The sequence below is a fragment of the Hemitrygon akajei genome, chromosome 9, assembly GCF_048418815.1.
Source record: "Hemitrygon akajei chromosome 9, sHemAka1.3, whole genome shotgun sequence".
NCBI classification, from domain to species: domain Eukaryota; kingdom Metazoa; phylum Chordata; class Chondrichthyes; order Myliobatiformes; family Dasyatidae; genus Hemitrygon; species Hemitrygon akajei.
The window spans coordinates 149,749,899-149,768,882 of NC_133132.1; the positions used below are offsets into that span (position 1 = coordinate 149,749,899).

An 18,984-nucleotide genomic window follows, 5' to 3' on the forward strand; every position below is an offset into this window, starting at 1 on the left:
GATTTAGTTTGAAGTATACAAGATTATGGCAGGTTTGAATAAGGCCAAAGAAAAGTTGTTCCAACAGCAACTAGGGGGCCGTAGAATCTGGGCTTCAGTGAAGAAATATACGAGTGCTCTGTAGAGAAAATATTTTCACACATTTGGTGGCAATGAAACAGAGTTGATTAATGAGTATTCAGGAAAGTAAATGCAAAAACATAGATCGGGGAATGGGTCAGTTTGGGTCATTCTAAACAGATCTAGCATGAAAATAATGCGGACCAAGCATCTTTTTTCTCTATCATAATAGCTCTACCTGCAGTTCTCTTTGATATCTGAAAAATCTAGTGGACCACGTATGTCTGGCTGCTTGTGTTTCCTTGCTTTGAAGGAATTTGTATAATTTCTGAACGTATTCTGTCAGGCCCAATTGCCCGCTAGGGATCTTTGTTGGTGGAATGTCCAATGCAGGTATCTGTCCTTTGCCACACCGGCTGATAGAAACTTCTGCCAGCATGAGCTAAAGCAGACAACTTAGTACAAATATTCCTCCAAGTGCCTGTCTGTAAGATTAAAGAGGATTTTAGTTTCATGTCCGAGTGGCATAAGGCTGCAGTGTTAGCCCCTGGCATTGTCGTCTGTGGAGCATCAATTCTAGTTTAACACAAACAAGCCAATGTGGAAAGTACTGGGCAGGTGAATAATAAAGTAAAAGAAATAGGAGCAAGACTAGGTCAACTCTGTCAAAGCCCTCTCTGCCAAGCCAGAACTTATTAAATACACTCATGGAGCATGACATAAGCTTGGGGAAACTAGACTGTTTACCTTTTGGAAAACTATATAATATTTCCTTCAACAGAAGATGAAATTCCCTGCACCGACAGCGAATTTGGAACAACAAAATTTAATTCCACTGCGGAAATTCCCTGTCAGGGAACGGAAGGTGTCAGGAAAAGAAGATGTGGAAAGAATGGGCAATATGATGATGAACATGATTTCTGTCTAATACCTGCAGTTAGTTATCTTCTTAAGGTAGGTACTGCAAATAATGTACTCAAATAAAAGGTTTAACCAAAGTTCAAAGTTCAAGGTAATTTTTTTTATCAAAATCGATAGATGCTATCATATTGAACACTGAGAATCATTTTCTTGTGGACATACTCAATAAATCCAATAACCATAACAGAATCAATGAAAAATTGCACCAGCTGGGTGCACTGCCGGTGTGCAAAAGACAACAAACTGTGCAAATACAAGAAGAAAGAAGAAATAATAATAATAATAATAATTATTATTATTATTAGCTAGAAAGAGCTAGAAAGAAACCCTACAAAATACCACACCAATGTTATGCAAGAAAATAATGGAGATGCAACCCAATGAAGCACTGTTCAAATACAACTACTTCAACTGCTCTGCAAGTTGATGATAGCAGCTTGATGATAACAAACACAGATGTTCAACCTCTGCAGAATGCTGACAATGACGCTGAGTTTACAGACAAAATTATCCTAATATTTAACAGAATATATGGGCATGGACCTAACAAAAGACCTTACATTTCAAAGCAAAATATGACATCAAAATTGGCAAAAAAATTATTTGCAAAAATCTCAACAATATTATAATACCACAATATTTAGGAAAAGTTGAAACATTTGAAGATCTACACATAATAATAATATACTGTGCAACATTAACAGCAGTGTAGTATAATGACTTCAAAGTAGAGGCACTCATTAATAGAAACACAAAAATGGGAGAAAAAATTAAGAAACAAAATTGAAATCTTCATAGCAGAAATACCCCACCTAATGGAGTATAAAATGGATAACCTGAGCAAGAAAGTTAAGAGAAAAGCAAAGGACATACTAAAGAAATATAAGGTCCATACAAGATATGATCAACTTAACAAAAGCATTGTAGAATTTAGAGATATGCTAACACAAATGCTTGGTGCATATAAAGCAAGATAAATAGATACATGAAATGTGCCAGTTGAAGAAAGCAGAATGATCAGTTTAGAAACAATGAAAAGGGATTTTACAGGACATTGAAACTAAATTTAAGGTGCCAAAATGTCACCAACCCCAACACATAATTACCAACAAACACAGAGATAATGAACTTTTGGTCTAATATCTGGTCAGACAGGGTGTTGCACAATGATAAAGCAAGCTAGATCAGGGAGGAAAAAGAACGCACTCGTACAAATGAAGAAATGCAAACACCTGAAATTACAATGAATATGATAAAAGCAATTATAAAAAATAATTCCAACTGGAAAAGTAATAGCAATGATACAATTGGTATAAAAATTTACTTAACCTTTATCTGTACTTATTAATACACATCAACAATTTTCTTAAAAATTCTGAAAACCTACCCAAATTTTTGGCAGAAGGTCAAACATATCTCTTATTGAAAGGAGAAATCATAAATGATCAATCAAAACATTGTCTTATTACTTATTTATAAACTTTAAACCCACTTTCTAATTTACTGAATTGAATGAAAATTGGGAATCAAATAAGAAACAAATAACTGAATTAGACCTTGACACACCTTCTATATATGGACACATCTTCATCATTGAAGATAAAGCAATTAATACACATAGTAGAACTATTTTCTAAAGATATAAACATTAATTTTGGACTTGATAAGTGCAGAGCATCAAACAGAAAGAAAGATGCAATAGAGCTGATAGAATACAAAACAGAGCAGCAGGATACAATACAACCAACGGATGAATATGAAACATATAAGTATCTGGGATATCAACAAGCAAAGAAAATACGGTAGATCATAGTGCGATATAAGAAAAACTTCCAACAGAATTTATTTCAAGGCTTAAGAAAATCTCCCAAACTGAGTTCAATAGTAAAAATATAACAAAGCAATATACACTTTTGTTATATCCACGTTAAAATATTCTTTTTTTTAATATAATCCTATATAAAACAAAACAATATGACCAGGTGGTTAAAACAGAAATATTATCTAAAATACATGGTAAAAGACCAACACATTCAAGATGATAAATGCCAAGAGAACCAGAAACAATTCAGTACATTTCAGGATCCTGCATCAGTTCAACTCAATTTGATTACTTACATGGACATAATCAAGTGATAAAGATAATTCACCAAAATCTTGCTTTAAAATACAATCTCATAAAAGAAACTATACCTTACTATAAATACAAGACTGAACAAGTTTTAGATTCAGAGTCCTACAAATTATATTATTCACTAATATGTAGTACAGTTCAGAAAATCCATAATAACCATTTGGATATAATAATAAAGGATAAACAAGCAAGAACAAATTACTTAATAGATCCACAAACGTGAGAAAACCTGCAGATGCTGGAAATACAAAGCAATACACTCAGAATGCTGGAGGATCTCAGCAGACCAGGCAGCATCTATGGAGAAGAATAAACAGTTTTGGGCCGAGACCCTTCACCCAGATTACATTGTTCCAATAGTAACATCTACAACTGGTATCATCCCAAAGTCACTACGCAATAGAATTAAACAATTTGGCCTACACAGCAGTATTTATGTAAACCTTTAGAAACCACAATACTAAACAACACCATAATAGTCCGAAAGTTCCTAGCAACTGAGAAGTGAATGTTCTTGGCTATGCCTGTACCTCAGGTTTTACCAGTCGAGCTGAGTAAAAATAAAAATACTCCAAAAATAATAATAAATAAGCAACAAATATTGAGAACATGAATGGAAGTATCCTTGAAAGTAGGTCCAGTTGTTGTGGGAACAGTTTAGTGATGGGCAAGAGAAGGTCAATGAAGTTATCTCCTCTGGTTCAAGAGCCTGATGGTTTAGGGTTAATAACTGAACCTGGTGGTGTGAGCGAGTCCTGAGGCTCTTGCATGATCTTCCTGATGGCAGCAGTGAGAAAAGTGCTTGACTTGTGTGGTGGGATTCCCAATGTGATACAATGGAAGGATTTAACCAAACTCTTTGCTGTATTTTAACACATCTGAGAGCTGGTTTAAAGTTGTTGTGCTTTTGATTGCTTGATTTTGGAAAGATTTGATGAGACAATTACAATAATGAAGAGATTACACCGTGACCAGTTATAAACCCAAATAGTCATCCCTCAACACTGTAACCAAAGGAGTATAGTTTGGGTGTCTGGAGTTTGTGCTCAGAAGCTCTCGGACCAGTTACTCGGATTGAATATTCACAGGGATTCTGCTAATTGGGATGTGCTCTCATTGTAAGTAGATGTCCTTATAAGCACTTCTACTTTCATTTTGCAGGTGACAAAATCTTCTGCTGAAGTGACAAAGAATTTTTCCAGTCTTCTTCATCAATTATCTATGGCCTCACAAGAGCAAAACATCACCAAACCTGGAAATGTAGAAGCTGTCGTAACCATCCTGACAACATTTTCAGAAATAAACAATACTGTTAATGAAACAGATTTGGAGGTAAGAACAAGCATCTAGCAGGAGAAGTCCAGGGCATTTTCTGCAATGTGTCTTTTACCATTAAAGTGGTTCAGCAAGGTGAACAGTATGTAAGCAGTTCGTTGAATCATCTCCAGCAACTCTGGGTAATGCATGATGAAACTGATCTTTCACCTCAGTGACTTTGCCCAACTCAGAGTCCATTTGATGTGAGGATCTGAGTTTGGGCTTGTATTATCTAGTTTAGGGCATCTTTGATGTGCAGCCCAGAAAATGGACCACCTTTCCCTGGCACATTAAGGGGGCAGCACAATATTAAGCCCTGAAGCTCATAGGATCACCTGCAAATCATTGTAAAACGGCAGCAATCTGTGTTTGAAATGATCTATGGTGTTTTACAGCCAAAAATCATGCATATATAGGGTCAAATGTATTTTGTAGTAGTTCACCCTATTCCCTACTGTAGTCACAGAGGGCATCAGCATTTAATGCCACATAAAGAGGCAAAACAACTTCACCAACCTCGGAGGAAATAGAGGCTTCAGCGATGAGACAGGCAACCTGTAGATTTACTGAACAAGATCCGGACTTTCTCATTAGTTAGATAGATATAAAGAGGGAGCTCCTGTGTAGAGCGAGCCCAGAGCTCAACCAAAGACACCACATGAAGAACCTGGTGTTGATACGTGGCTGTTTCCTCCATTGTGTCAATCCGCCCTCACATCCTCAGGAAATGTCAGGGTGAGCTGCACAGTTATATTGACAGACTTCAGCAATGGGATCAGAGATTCTTTCATTACTATGTTCTGATTGTTGCAGGTAGTCCTGCAAACGATGGTATGAGGGACGTGTCATCAGGGCTCACTTGGGATAATAACTGATGAACATTGCAGGTATTAGAGACACCCCAGCGAGTGGTTTTGTGGACTATGATTATGTATTCTCCTTTGATAAGATGTTTCTTCTCAATGGGCTCTTTATTACCGGTGTCTCCTGGAACATCTCTCCTGTAGTCCTGCACATCCTCCTGCTCCTCTGCCTACTCCTCATGCCCCTAAGGATTTTGTTCTGTGTGCTGACCTTCCTCTGACACTTACTACTGTCTTGCAATGTTCAAGTTGTGGAGCAAACACAAGAAAATTGGAGCAGGAGCTGTCCACCAGGCTTCCCCAAAGCCTGTCCTGCCATTCGAAATGATCCTGGCTGATCTCAGCCAGCCTAAATTCCTCTTCTGTGTCAGGTCCCAAAAGCCTAGCATTCTCTGATCTTTCAATTACCCTAACTATACCTATTTATCAATTTCTGATAATCCACCAATCATAGGGGCAGCAATTACAGACTCACTACTGTCCAAGAGAAGGAATTTCTATGATTCTAGGTTTTAAATGACTGGCCTTCTAACTATACAGCAGACAATAATTTCATTTCTGTAACCACCAGGATGTCCCTGGATGGATGTCAGCATTGGGATCCCATTTTCTTGGAACACATTAGAGGTCCTTTAGCCTATGATGTGCCAACCTTTTCACCTAATCCAAGATCAATTTAATCCTTTTCTCCTACATAGCCCTCCAATTTTCTTTCATCCATGTGCCTATCTAAGAGTTTTTAAAATGCCCCTTATGTATCTGACTTAATCACCACACCCATCAGTACATTCCACGCACCCTTCATTCTCTGTGTGAAAAACCTAACTTTGACATTCCCCCTATGCTTTCCTCCAAACATCTTGAAGTTATGTCCCCTTGTATCCACCCTGGGAAAAAGTCACTGGTTGACCCCTCTATCAATGCCTTTCATCATTGTATTCACCTCACATCCTCCTTCTCTACAAAGAATACAGATCACGTTCACTCAACCTACAGTACCTTCATATGACATGCTCTCCAATCCAGGTAGCATCCTGGTAAATCTCTGCACATTCTGTAAAGCTTCCACATCTTTTCTGTAAAGAGGTGACCAGAACTGAATGCAATACTTCTTGTGTGATCTAACCAGAATTTTACAGAGCTGCAACATTACCTCATGGCTCTTCAAATCACGTCATGTTTAATTGTCATTCAAACCATACATGGATACAGCGAAATGAGACAGTGTTCCTCTGGCACCAAGGTGTGAAAAACATACATGACCCTTCAAAATATTGAGAAAGAGAAAAGGAAGAGCATAGAAAACACATTTTTAGTCCAAGAATCTGAGCAACAAGTCCTGCAAACTGATGGTTCCCAGCTGGTAATTCCTCCAATACAACACTTGAGGACAGCACTGACGAGAGAGGCCACCCCCAACCGAGCCCGGACACCATGCTACAACATAAGCCGGCAACTAGTGGCCGAGTCCTCACTACAACTCAGGTGACACTGCTGCCTCACTGTCTATTTCTTCACCAATCATGGGAAGCAGGCCTGTGGCAATCGTTGTCTAACAGGGTCCTGCGATCGCAAAAGTAATGACCAAGACAGTCGCTCACAGTTTCACTGTATGCCACCTTTGCTCCATCTGGTCCCAACATATCGATGCAGCTATAAAGAAGGCAAGAGAGTGCCTATACTTCATTAGCATTTTGAAGAGATTTGGTGTGTCAACAAATACACTCAAAAACTTCTATTGATGTATTGTGGAGAGCATTCTGACAAGCTGCATCATTATCTGGTATGGGAGGGGTGCTACTGCATAGGACTGAAGGAAGCTGCAGAGGGTTGTAAATTTAGTCGGCTCCATCTTGGGTACGAGCCTCAACAAGCAGTGTCTCAGAAAGGCAGTGTCCATTATTAAGGACCTCCAGCACCCAGGGCATGCCCTTTTCTCACTGTTACCATCAGGTAGGAGATACAGAAGCCTGAAGGCACACACTCAGCGATTCAGGAACAGCTTCTTCCCCTCTGCCTTCCGATTCCTAAATGGACATTGATCCCGTGAACATTACTTCACTTTTTAAACATATATTATGTCTGCTTTTGCACGATTTTAATCTACTTATTACACATGTAGTGTAATTTATTTATTTATGTATTTATTTATGATTATTACTTTTCTTCTTCTATATGATGTACTGCATTGAACTGCTGCTGGTAAGTTAACAAATTTCACGTAACATGCCGGTGATAATAAACCTGATTCTGATACTGAATCAGACGATAATACACAACCACCTGCACATTTGGAAGTAGAAAGCTTTGTAAGTGAGTAAATGATCTGGATTTTTATGCCCTGATTGGGACACAAGTGTATTCAGTGATGCCTGACTGATCTATGCAGGCTTCATCTCCTCTCTGTACCAGATCCCCGTAACTCCTACTAAACTTGCAAGAAACTTACAGTATCTCACTGCACAGGCGATTCCACAGATGCTGGAAATCTTGATCAACACACGCAGAATAACAGAGGAACTCAGCAAGTCAGGTTGACTATAGAGGGGAATAGACAGTCGGTGTTTCGGACTGAGACCCTTCATCAGGATGGAACCGTTGACTATTTATTCCCTTCTATAGATGCTGCCTGACTTGCTGAGTTTTTCTAGCACATTGTGTTTGTTGTTCTGTATCTTACTGCACAAGGTCCCACCTGCTCTTCACTGAGATAAAGTGGGTGAAATAATCTCTGTACGAGCACAGTGCCTGATGCAGTCATGAGCAGCAGATTGCAAGACAAAGCGGAGATTTAGAGGAGGTATTTGGAAAGATCCCACGGTGTGAAGGTTGGGAATCCACATGACCCTGAGCTTTGTGAAGCTGAGTGTGGTTAATGATCCTTATTCAGCATTTCACATATTTCAGTGATGACAGTTGTTTGTTGAAATATTCCAGTGTGATGAATCTCTGGAATTCTCTATCCCAGAGTGTTGTGGAGACTCTGGGGGAATTTAAGGTGGAGGAATCAGGGAACAGAAAGCCCTGGGAACTGGCATAGGAAAGGAGATGAGGCCTGGAGCAGATAATCCTTTTTCATATTGAATGGCAGGGCAAATTTGAGAAACCGAATGGCCATTTCCTGTTCATACATTCATACACCCTTATGCAGCTAGGATATGTGTTTTTGCCATTCTTTTTTGGGGAGGGTGTTTCTCTTTGAACTGACTTCCTTGTTTTTTTTTTGTTTTGTGATAATCCGGAAAAGAAGAATCTCAGAGTTGTATTTGGCATACATACTTGGATAATAAATGAACCTTTGAACATTTGACCCTTGTTGAAGCTTTGAAGATGGTGGAAACAGGCTGTTTCCAAATGGCTTCCTGCCTTGAGCTCCTCAATCAATTCTGCAAGACCAATCATTCCAATGATGCAGTTGTTTCCTTCAGTCATGGGGTGCTGCCTGCAGTGGCTATCTTACAACAGTGGGAATCTGATGCCTTGTATTAAGAATTAGATCCAGTTCTTTGGTTAATAATTAGCGAGGCATGAATTACCAGCTCTTTTCCTTCAGGGATGGCGTCAGACACTACAGTTACATTTGTGTTTGTGAATGGCCTTGAAAGTTACGTTCATCATCACAGTGAGTAGGTTTGTTAACAATTTCAATATTTCTACACTTGAAGTGTTCCCTCTGATGGGAGAATAGGTTAAATGATATTTTTGCTTAAAGACAATACATCTTGATGGTCACAGCAGAGAATTAGATTTGAAATTAGATTAATTATGTGCACAGTTCACTTTAGTGCTGTGACTAATCCAGAGAAACATCAGCAGAATAAACAGGATATTGAATGATGTTTATAGAATCACTAAGTGCTTATTAAGAATTATAAGTTTTCAATAGATTTTTGGGATACATTGCATTGTTTTTAAGTGGTTGAAGGATAAATGGCTAATGTTTGGAAAAAAAAAAGAATAATTCATAATGCAGAACATTTTACAGATTTGGCAATTTAACAATTAGGGAGGACCGGTCAGTCACTTGTCCTTTCCAGGAAGAGGAGGCTGTTCTTTTCCCAGAGTAGCTGGAATATTTTGCTGTCTTGGGTTGTCCCTCTGCAAGCCTTCAAAGAGAAATTGCAAAAGTTCTTGGCTGAAGCAAACACCACATTGTAGAAAAAACTGGGTGTTTTCAGTTCTTGTACATATAACAAGAATGATGTTCTAGAGCGGTTTTGCTATGGACAGCTGTGGAGCCTAAGTCATTGGGTATATTTAAAGTGGAGGTTTATGGGTTCTTCATTAGTAACGGTGTTAAAAGTTATGGAGAGAATGCAGAAGAATAAATCAGTCATGAAAGAATTACCAAGCAGACTTGATGGGCCAAATGGCATAATACTGCTTCTATGTCTTATAGTCTTAGAGTCATAGAAAAGTACAGCAGAGAAATAACCATTCAGTGTCAAACCATTTAAACTGCCTACTTCCATCGACCTACACACAGACCACGGCCCTCCATACCCTTACCATCCACGTACCTATCCAAACTTCTCTTAAATGTTGAAATCAAGTTTGCACGCATCACTTGTGCAGGCAACTCAATCCAAATGCTCACGATCTTCTGAGTGAAGACATTTCTCCTCATGTTCTCCTTAAGCCTTTCACCTTTAACCCATGACCTCTAGTTGTAGTCCCACCCAACCTCAGTGGAAAAAGCCTGCTTTCATTTACCCTGTCTATACCCCTCATAATTTTGTATAGTTCTATCAAATCTCCTCTCAATCTTCTACATTCCAAGGAATAAAGTCCTAATCTATTCAATCTTTCCTTACAACTCAGTTCCTCCAGACTAAGCAACCTCCTTGTAAATTTTCTCTGTATTCTTTCAACCTTATTTACATCTTTCCTATAGGCAGGTGAGTAAAACCTGCATTCAATAATCCAGATTAGGCCTCACCAAAGTCTTATACAAATTCAATGTAACATCCCATCTCCTGTACTCATGTTTATAATTATCCAAGGAGGTGGGGGAAAATTTTTTTCAAACTTTTTGACTTTACTAGCCCTTGCTTCTCTGATTCAGTATCTCTAAAGATATTTTGTGGCTTTGAGGAGGAGGGGTGCTGGGGGGCTGAGTAAAGTTCGAGTCAACTTGCTTCAGTCATTTCTTGAATGTTTTGTATGTTCAAGTCTTTATCTTTGTCCACTTCTATTTTAAAAGTATGTGAGTTGCTGAGAATTACATTTGATTGATTAATAATGAATTCCTTTTGTGCTTTTCAGAATTTCTTGCAAACTGTAAACACCGTGATTTCTCATGAATCAATAGAAGCCTGGAAGTTTCTCTCCAGCCTAACAGCTAAAACAAATATCAGTTCTAAATTATTACTGTCAGTGGAGACATTTAGTTGTCAACTCAATCTGATGAATGACACTTTAGATATTAAAATGGAGAATCTACAGTTCAGAGCTACTAAAATTGACAGCCGTGGATCAAAAAGCCCCTTTGATGTAACCTTTGATAATTTTGGCACTGAAGGCTACACCAGTTTATTTACTAATATATTCATTCCCACTGATGAACTTGAAAAGTTGGTAAACAAGGTAGTTGTCACAATTGCATATCCAACATGGGTTGATATTTTACCCAGCAATGCAAACTTCGAAGGAAATTTCTCAATTAATGGTCTTGTTGTGACAATAACATTAAGTGATAAGAAACCAATTAATACGAAGTTGACCTTCTCAACGAGAAACCCTACACTTGATTTTAACTCTGCCCAATGTGCATTTTGGGATTTTAGTCGTAATGGTATATGGAATAATGATGGCTGTACGCCAGATCTTGATGGAGAAAACATCATTTGTAATTGTGAGCATTTAACATCCTTTTCCATTTTAATGTCCGCTAAGCCAGTGAAGGACAGTATTCTGAGTTCTATAACCCAAATTGGAGTTGCCGTTTCTCTAGCAAGCTTAATAATAACCATCATTATAGAAGCAGTGGTATGGAGGCACGTGACCAAGAGTAAAGCATCACATATTCGCCACGTGGCAATTCTGAACATTGCTATCAACTTGCTAATAGCAGATGTATGGTTTATCATGGCAGACACTGTAAAACAAGATACAGCAGCTTGTGTGGCTGCAACCTTTTTCTTTCATGTTTTCTACCTCGCCGTATTCTTTTGGATGTTCACCCTTGGCCTTCTACTTGTCTACCACCTGGTTTTCTTACTCCACAATATCAGCAAATCTGTTTTGATGGGAATCTCATTTGGCATCGGCTATCTGTGTCCAATAATAATTTCAGCCATTACAATTGGAGTTACCTATCCACAGAACAGTTACATAAGAAAAGATGCCTGTTGGCTCAGTTGGAGGGAAAAATACCCAATACTTGCTTTCATTATACCGGCTTTGTCTATCGTCGCAAGCAACTTTATTGTTCTAGTTGTGGTCATATTCAAGCCCCTACAACCAACAATTGGAGACAGGCGCAAAGGCCATAATGAGGAGAAGGATACAATAAAACCGATTGTGAGGAGCATTGCAGTGCTAACACCAATCCTTGGACTCACGTGGGCATTTGGAATACCAACCTTTCAAAAGAACCCCCATATTGCTTTCCAATATATATTTACAATTCTCAATGTTTTTCAGGTATGCATTAAAAAAGAATTATGACCTTTGTTGTATAACGGCATAGTTATAATTATGTACTAGATTTTATGTAAAGCAATCAAGATCAATTAAATATCTTCTAGTGGTTCAGTTCAATAGATAATTTGATTAAAGTCTGCACAACATTTTCTATGTGACAGTAACTAAAGTCCAACACATGGATGTGTCCTGCAGAGTAGGGATCATGGAAAATTTTGTTTTTTGACAACCCATTCACCATGACAGTGAAATAGAATATCACTGAAGTTGCTTGATCTGAGCGCTTGCAGCACTTTGTTTTTTATTTCAGATTTCCAGCATCTGCAGTTTTCTTGATTTCCGTGTCACTACTCCATGGGGTGCTTCTCTGAATTGGAATTTCAACATTGCTAGCACATCTCAACATGCATCATGGGGAGCACTGCCATACTTTTAAAGGATAACCACAATTGTAGTGAAGACAAAGAACCATAGATAATATTTAATCAAACTACTGAAGCACTTCAGGGTTAAATAAGTGACACAAATCTCAATCCAAAAATGGTAGCTGGAAAATTTAAATTCAATAAGTTAATAGTGAATCTGAGGAATAAGCTAGTACCATAAACACTGGGCTAGAACACTAGAACACCACAGCAGAGTACAGGCCCTTCAGCCCTCGATGTTGTGCCGACCCATATATTGCTTAAAACGAGTACTAAACCCACACTACCCCGTAACCCTCTATTTTTCTTTCATCCATGTGCCTGTCCAAGAGGCTCTTAAATAACCCTAATGTTTTAGCCTCCACCACCATCCCTGGCAAGTCATTCCTGGCACCCACAACCCTCTGTGTAAAAAACTTATCCCTGATATCTCCCCTAAACTTCCCTCCCTTAACTTTCTACATATTCCCTCTGGTGTTTGCTATTGCTGCCCTGGGAACAGGTACTGGCTATGCGCCCTATCTATGCCTCACATAATCTTGTAGACCTCTATTAAGTCCCCTCTCATCCTTCTATACTCCAAGGAGAAAAGTCACAGCTCTGTTAACCTTGCCTCATAAGACTTGTTTTCGAATCCAGGCAACATCCTGGTAAATCTCCTTTACACCTTCTCCACAGCTTCCACATCCTTCCTATAATGAGGTGACCAGAACTGAACACAATACTCGAAGTGTGGTCTCCCCAAAGATTTGGAGAGTTGCAGCATGACCTCTCTACTCTTGAACTCAATCCCCCTATTAATGAAGCCTAGCATCCCATAGGCCTTCTTAACTATCCTATTAACCTGTGCAGCGACCTTGAGGGATGTATGGATTTGAACCCCAAGGTCCCTCTGTTCAAACACACACTTAAGTAACTGACTATTAACCCTGCACTCAGCCTTCTGGTTTGTCCTCCAAAATGCATCACCTCACACTTATCTGGATTGAACTCCATCTGCCACTTTTCTGCCCAACTCTGCATCCTGTCTATATCCTCTTGTGACCTTCGACGACCTACAGCTCCATCTATAACTCCTCCAATCTTTGTGTCATCCGCAAACTTACTCACCCATCGTTCCGCCTCTTCATCTGGGTCATCTATAAAAATCACAAAGAGCAGGGGTCCCAGGACAGATCCTTGTAGCACTCCACTAGTCACTGAACTCCAGACAGAATACTTTCCTTCCACTACTACGCTCTGCTTTCTTCCTGTAAGTCAAATATTCATCCAAACAGTCAAGATTCCACTGATCCCATGCCTCATGACTTTCTGGATGAATCTCTCATGGGGGAACTTCTCAAATGCCTTGCTAAAATCCATGTAGACCACATCTACCACCCTACCCTCATCAATTTCTTTTGTTACCTCTTCAAAAAACACAATTAGGCTTTTGAGGCACGACCTTCCCTTCACAAAGCCATGTTGACTATCCTTGAGTAGACTGTATTTCTCCAAATGCTCATAAATCCTATCCTTAAGAATCCTTTCCAATAGTTTGCAGACCACCGACGTAAGACTCACCAGTCTATAGTTCCCAGGATTCTCCCTATTACCTTTTTTAAACAAGGGAACTACATTTGCCATTCTCCATTCCTCCGGCACCTCCCCTGCAGCCAAAAAGGATTCAAAGATCATAGCTACTGATCCAGCAATTTCTTGTCTCACTTCCCACAGCAACCTGGGGTATATTATGTCCGGCCCTGTGGCTTATTAATCTTGATATTTTTAAGAAGATCCAACACTTCTTCTTCCTTAATTTCCACATTGTCCCTCACACAGGCCTGTTCTATTTTGACCTCACCCTGATCAAGGTCCTTTTCACTTGTGAATACTGAAGCAAAGTATTCATTTAGGACCTCCCCAACCTCCTCCTCCACATGTTGCCCTCTTTATCCTTTAGCAGCCCCACCTTCATTCTTGTCATCCTTCTGTTCTTCACAGACACATAGAATGCCTTGGGGTTCTCCTTAATCCTACATGCCAAGGCCTTCTCATGCCCCTGTTGAGCTGTCCTAAGTCCTTTCTTAAGCTCCTTCCTGGTAACCCTATATTTCTCATGAGCCCCTCCTGCTTCCTGCTTCTTATATTTAACATATGCTTCCTTCTTCCTCTTGACGAGTTGCCTCACATGTTTCGTCAGCCATGGTTCCCTTTTCCTACCATTTTTTCCATGTCGCAGTGGGACAAACCTATCCTGAACCCAGCACAAGTAGTCCCCAAACTGCTTCCGCATTATTTCTGTGCTTTCACCCTTGAACATCTGTATCCAATTTACTCTCTCTAGTTCCTGCCTCATCCCTTCATAGTTAGCCCTTCCCCAGTTAAGCACTTTCCCATTTTTTCTGTTTTTATCCTTTTCCACAGCTATGCTGAAGTTAAGGGAGTTGTGGTCACTCTCACCAAAATGCTCCCCCACCAAGAGGTCTGCCGCCTGACCAGGTTCATTACCCAGAACTAGATCCAGTATGGCCTCTCCTCTCGTCAGCCGGTCTACATACTGTGTCAGGAATCCTTCTTGAATACACCTGACAAATTCAGCTCCATCTATTCCCCTTGCAGTCAGGAGGTGCCAGTCAATATGAGGGAAGTTGAAATCACCCATAACTACAACCCTGTATTTCCTGCAACATTCTAAAATCTGCCTGCTTATCTGCTCTTTGGTGTCCCGAGGGCTATTTGGGGGCCTATAGACTACTCGAACACAGTGATTGATCCCTTCCTATTTCTGACTTGCACCCACACTGACTCAGTGGACACTCCCTCTGCAGCATCCTCTCTTCCTATAACTGTGATACTATCCCTGACCAGTAATGCTACTACCCACACCCCGCCCCTGCTTTTCTACCACCCACCCTACTCCTTTTAAAACACCTAAAACCCGGTACCTGCATCAGCCAATCCTGCCCTTCCTCCAGCCAAGTTTCAGTAACGGCCACACCATCATAGTTCCACATACTGCTCCATGCTCTAAGTTCATCCCTTTTATTCTGAATACTCCTAGCGTTGAAATAGACACATTTCAACCCCTCTGACTGGCTACATTTATGTTTTGTCCCCTGCCTGTCCTTCCTCACCAACTCAGAACACATAGCATCATGCCCTTGTCCTTCTACCCTAATATCTGCACTCACATTCTGATACCCACTCCCCTGCCAAACTATTTTAAACCCTCCCCAACAGCTCTAGCAAACCTGCCCACCAGGATATTGGTCCTTTTCCAGTTCAGGTGCAGCTTGTCCTTTTTGTACAGATCAGACTTCCCCCGGAAGAGATCCCAATGATCCAGAAATCGGAACCCTTGCCCCCTGCACCAACTCTTCAGCCACGCATTCATCTGCCATAACTTGCTGTTCCTACCCTCTCTGTCTCATGGCACAGGCAGCAATCCCGAGATTACCACCCCCGAGGTCCTGCTTTTCAACTTCTTTTTAACTCCCTATATTCCTTCTTCAGGACCTCATCCCTACTCCTATCTATGGTCATTGGTCCTCACGTGGACCACGGCATCTGGCTGCTCACTCTCTCTCCTGAGAATACCAAGAACTCGATCCGAGATATCGCGGACCCTGGCACCAAGGAGGCAACAGACCATCCGGGATTCTCGATCTCTCTCACAGAACCTCTTATCTGTCCCCCTAACTAATGAATTCCCTATCACTACTGCTCTCCTCTTTTCCCTCCTTCCTTTCTGAGCTGAGGGTCCAGTCTCGGTGCCAGAGACGCGACCACTACAACTTGTCCCCGGTAGGTCGTCCCCACCAACAGTATCCAAAACAGTATACTCATCATTGATGGGAATGGCCAAAGGGGTGCAATGCTCTTTCTGTCTATTTCCCTTCCCTCTCTTTACAGTCACCTAGTTACCTGTCTCCTGACTTTTAGGGGTGACTGTCTCCCTGAAACTGTTACTGCCTCTGCCTCCCGAATGATCCAAAGTTCATCCAGCTCCATTTCCCTAGCTCGATTTAACAGGAGCTGCAGCTGGATGTACCTTTTGCAGGTGTAGTCATCAGGGACAATTGTGCTGTCCCTGACTTCCCACATCCTACAATCGGAGCACTAGACTGCCCTATCTACTGCCTCCATTACCTACTCCTAAGTTAATTAAATTAATTAATGAAACTTACCCGGCTTTACCTCACTGGGAGCAAGCTCGTCCTCTGCCTCTTCTCGCCAAAGCCTCTCGAGCCAAAGCCTTAAAGCTTCACTCCTTCACTGGCCCACTCAATCACTGACTGCTCTCCACTGGCCGACTGCTTGGGTTATGGTAAAAATAAACTGTTTTACTAATTCACTTCTATACTCTGGGAGGGAAATCTTGTTTATATTGGTAATTGGTTAATTATTGTCACATGTCCTGAGATGCAGTTAAAAAGTCCTGTCTGCTCACCATCGATGTGGATCATTCCATACACAATACATTGAGGTAGTACAAAGGAAAGAAATCAGAATGTAGAAAATAAGGTATCATAATGACAGTGAAAGAGCAGTACTTTCTTACTTACCTACTGCCTGTTATACCACTGACTTTTTGGGCAGCGATGAAGGTCCTCAATCTCTGTCTATATAAAAGCATTCTTCATTGCTCTTTCTGTAACTTTTTTATTGACCAGTCAGGGTTGATAGTTCTGAGCTGGACCACCGAACCTAGAATGGAATGTTACAAAATGTTTGAAAGGTTTTAAGGATCTATTTGTTAATTTCTGAAATTTATTTTTAATTTCTAGGGTTTCTTTATTTTGGTCTTCGTAACATGCATGGATAAGAAGGTGAGCTTCTGCTGTTATCTTCACCAGTTTTCCTGCAATTTGTTTTGTAGCGAACCTAAAATGATGTTTTATTCTTTTGCTAAAACAGGTGCGAGAGGCTCTATTGAAGAAGTTCTCATTGACCGGAGTTTCTTCACGATCAAGGGTAAGGCAGTTAAAATAATACACGCGCGCACACACACACACGGTTGATGCTGAAAAAGAAAATAACTTTTTACGGTATGTTTAGGGGTTTGGAGAAATGTGGATAAATGTGAGGTCAGAAAGATGAGTTTGGTATCGGCTTCTCATGGAAACTGGAGAATTAGAGACATCAAGACACCTGATGTTCCTTGGGACAGGGCTCTAGCAGCACAAACTTTCTGTGCAAATGAGAATGTAGATAGCAAGAGAAAAGGACAGTGTCAGGAGTCTGAGTGATGGAGATAGAAAAGAATGCAAGAATTGGACAAGATGATAAGTGTTTCTAAGGCAGAGAGTTGTGGAGGAAAGGCCACCCACCCACCACACCAACTCCACCTTCACCATCAACAATCACTGAGCATGTTAACGATGTGTGACGAAGTATAATATGGTGACTGCATTTCTCCATGAATGGTCCAATTTCAGTTCATGTGCACACTTCTCAAAAATCAAAATAAAATCACGTCAAGTTTAATCGTCATTCAAACCATACATGGATACAACCAAATGAGACAGCGTTCCTCTGGGGCTAACGTTCAGAAACAGGCACATGCATTCATAATACGAGAAAAGGAAAAAAGTACAAAGTCACATAAGAAAACACATTTTTAGTCCAAGTCAATGAGCGACAAGTTAAGCAAATTGATGGTTCCCCACAGTACAGCCTGTAATTCAACCAATCCAACACTGGAGGGCAGCACTGACTGGAGCAGACACCCCCAACTGAGGCCATATGCCATGCTACAAAGCAAGCTTGTAGATTGACCCTAGTCCTCTCTACAACCAAGGCGACATACTGCCTCGCTGCCTGTCTGACCACCAAACATGGGAAACATGCCCATGGCAATCAATATCCAACAGGGTCTTTCGATCGCAAAAGAAATAAACAGATAGTCACTCATGGTTTCACTAGATGCCACTCATGCCAATTTGAAAATGCCAACTCTGGTGCCTTGAAGTAGTAGGCAGCAGCATTGTCTGCACCCAGGTCAGCTTTCTGAACAAAGTCCGGCTCCTCTTGCAGCCCAACAGCCCAACTCAGTTCCCTCAGCTCAAAGGTTGACTTGACTCCCTCGACCCGACGGCCTGACTCGACTCCTTTGGTTCAACAGCCCGATTCGCCTCCCTGATCCAATGACCCAACTCGCCTTCTCTGAACTGTCAGCTTGCTCTTATGACAACTCAGCTGGCTCTTCCTAAAAATTGCATCTGCCATGAATTTGCCCACTCACCTAACCTATCCAAGTCACCCTGCATCCTCTTAGCATCCTCCTCACAGCTAACACTGCCGCCCAGCTTCATGTCATCCGCAAACTTGGAGATGCTGCATTTAATTCCCTCGTCTAAATCATTAATATATATTGTAAACAACTGGGGTCCCAGCACTGAGCCTTGCGGTACCCCACTAGTCACTGCCTGCCATTCTGAAAAGGTCCCGTTTACTCCCACTCTTTGCTTTCTGTCTGCCAACCAATTCTCTATCCACATCAATACCATACCCCCCAATACCGTGTGCTTTAAGTTTGCACACTAATCTCCTGTGTGGGACCTTGTCAAAAGCCTTTTGAAAATCTAAATATACCACATCCACTGGCTCTCCCCTATCCACTCTACTAGTTACATCT

At 40.7% G+C, this 18,984-nt stretch overlaps 1 protein-coding gene across 1 annotated transcript in view; it reads left to right on the forward strand.

Moving 5' to 3' along the window:
* The first annotated feature begins 212 nt into the window (after positions 1-212).
* Positions 213-18,984, forward strand: part of LOC140732687 (adhesion G protein-coupled receptor F5-like) — a 50,517-nt gene continuing 31,745 nt past the window's right edge. Inside the window, exons 1-6 of the mRNA XM_073055371.1 lie at positions 213-216; positions 842-1,014; positions 4,277-4,447; positions 10,561-11,940; positions 17,135-17,176; positions 17,265-17,321. Of these exons, the coding sequence (XP_072911472.1) occupies positions 213-216; positions 842-1,014; positions 4,277-4,447; positions 10,561-11,940; positions 17,135-17,176; positions 17,265-17,321 (1,827 nt within the window). The remainder of the gene's footprint in view (positions 217-841; positions 1,015-4,276; positions 4,448-10,560; positions 11,941-17,134; positions 17,177-17,264; positions 17,322-18,984) is intronic.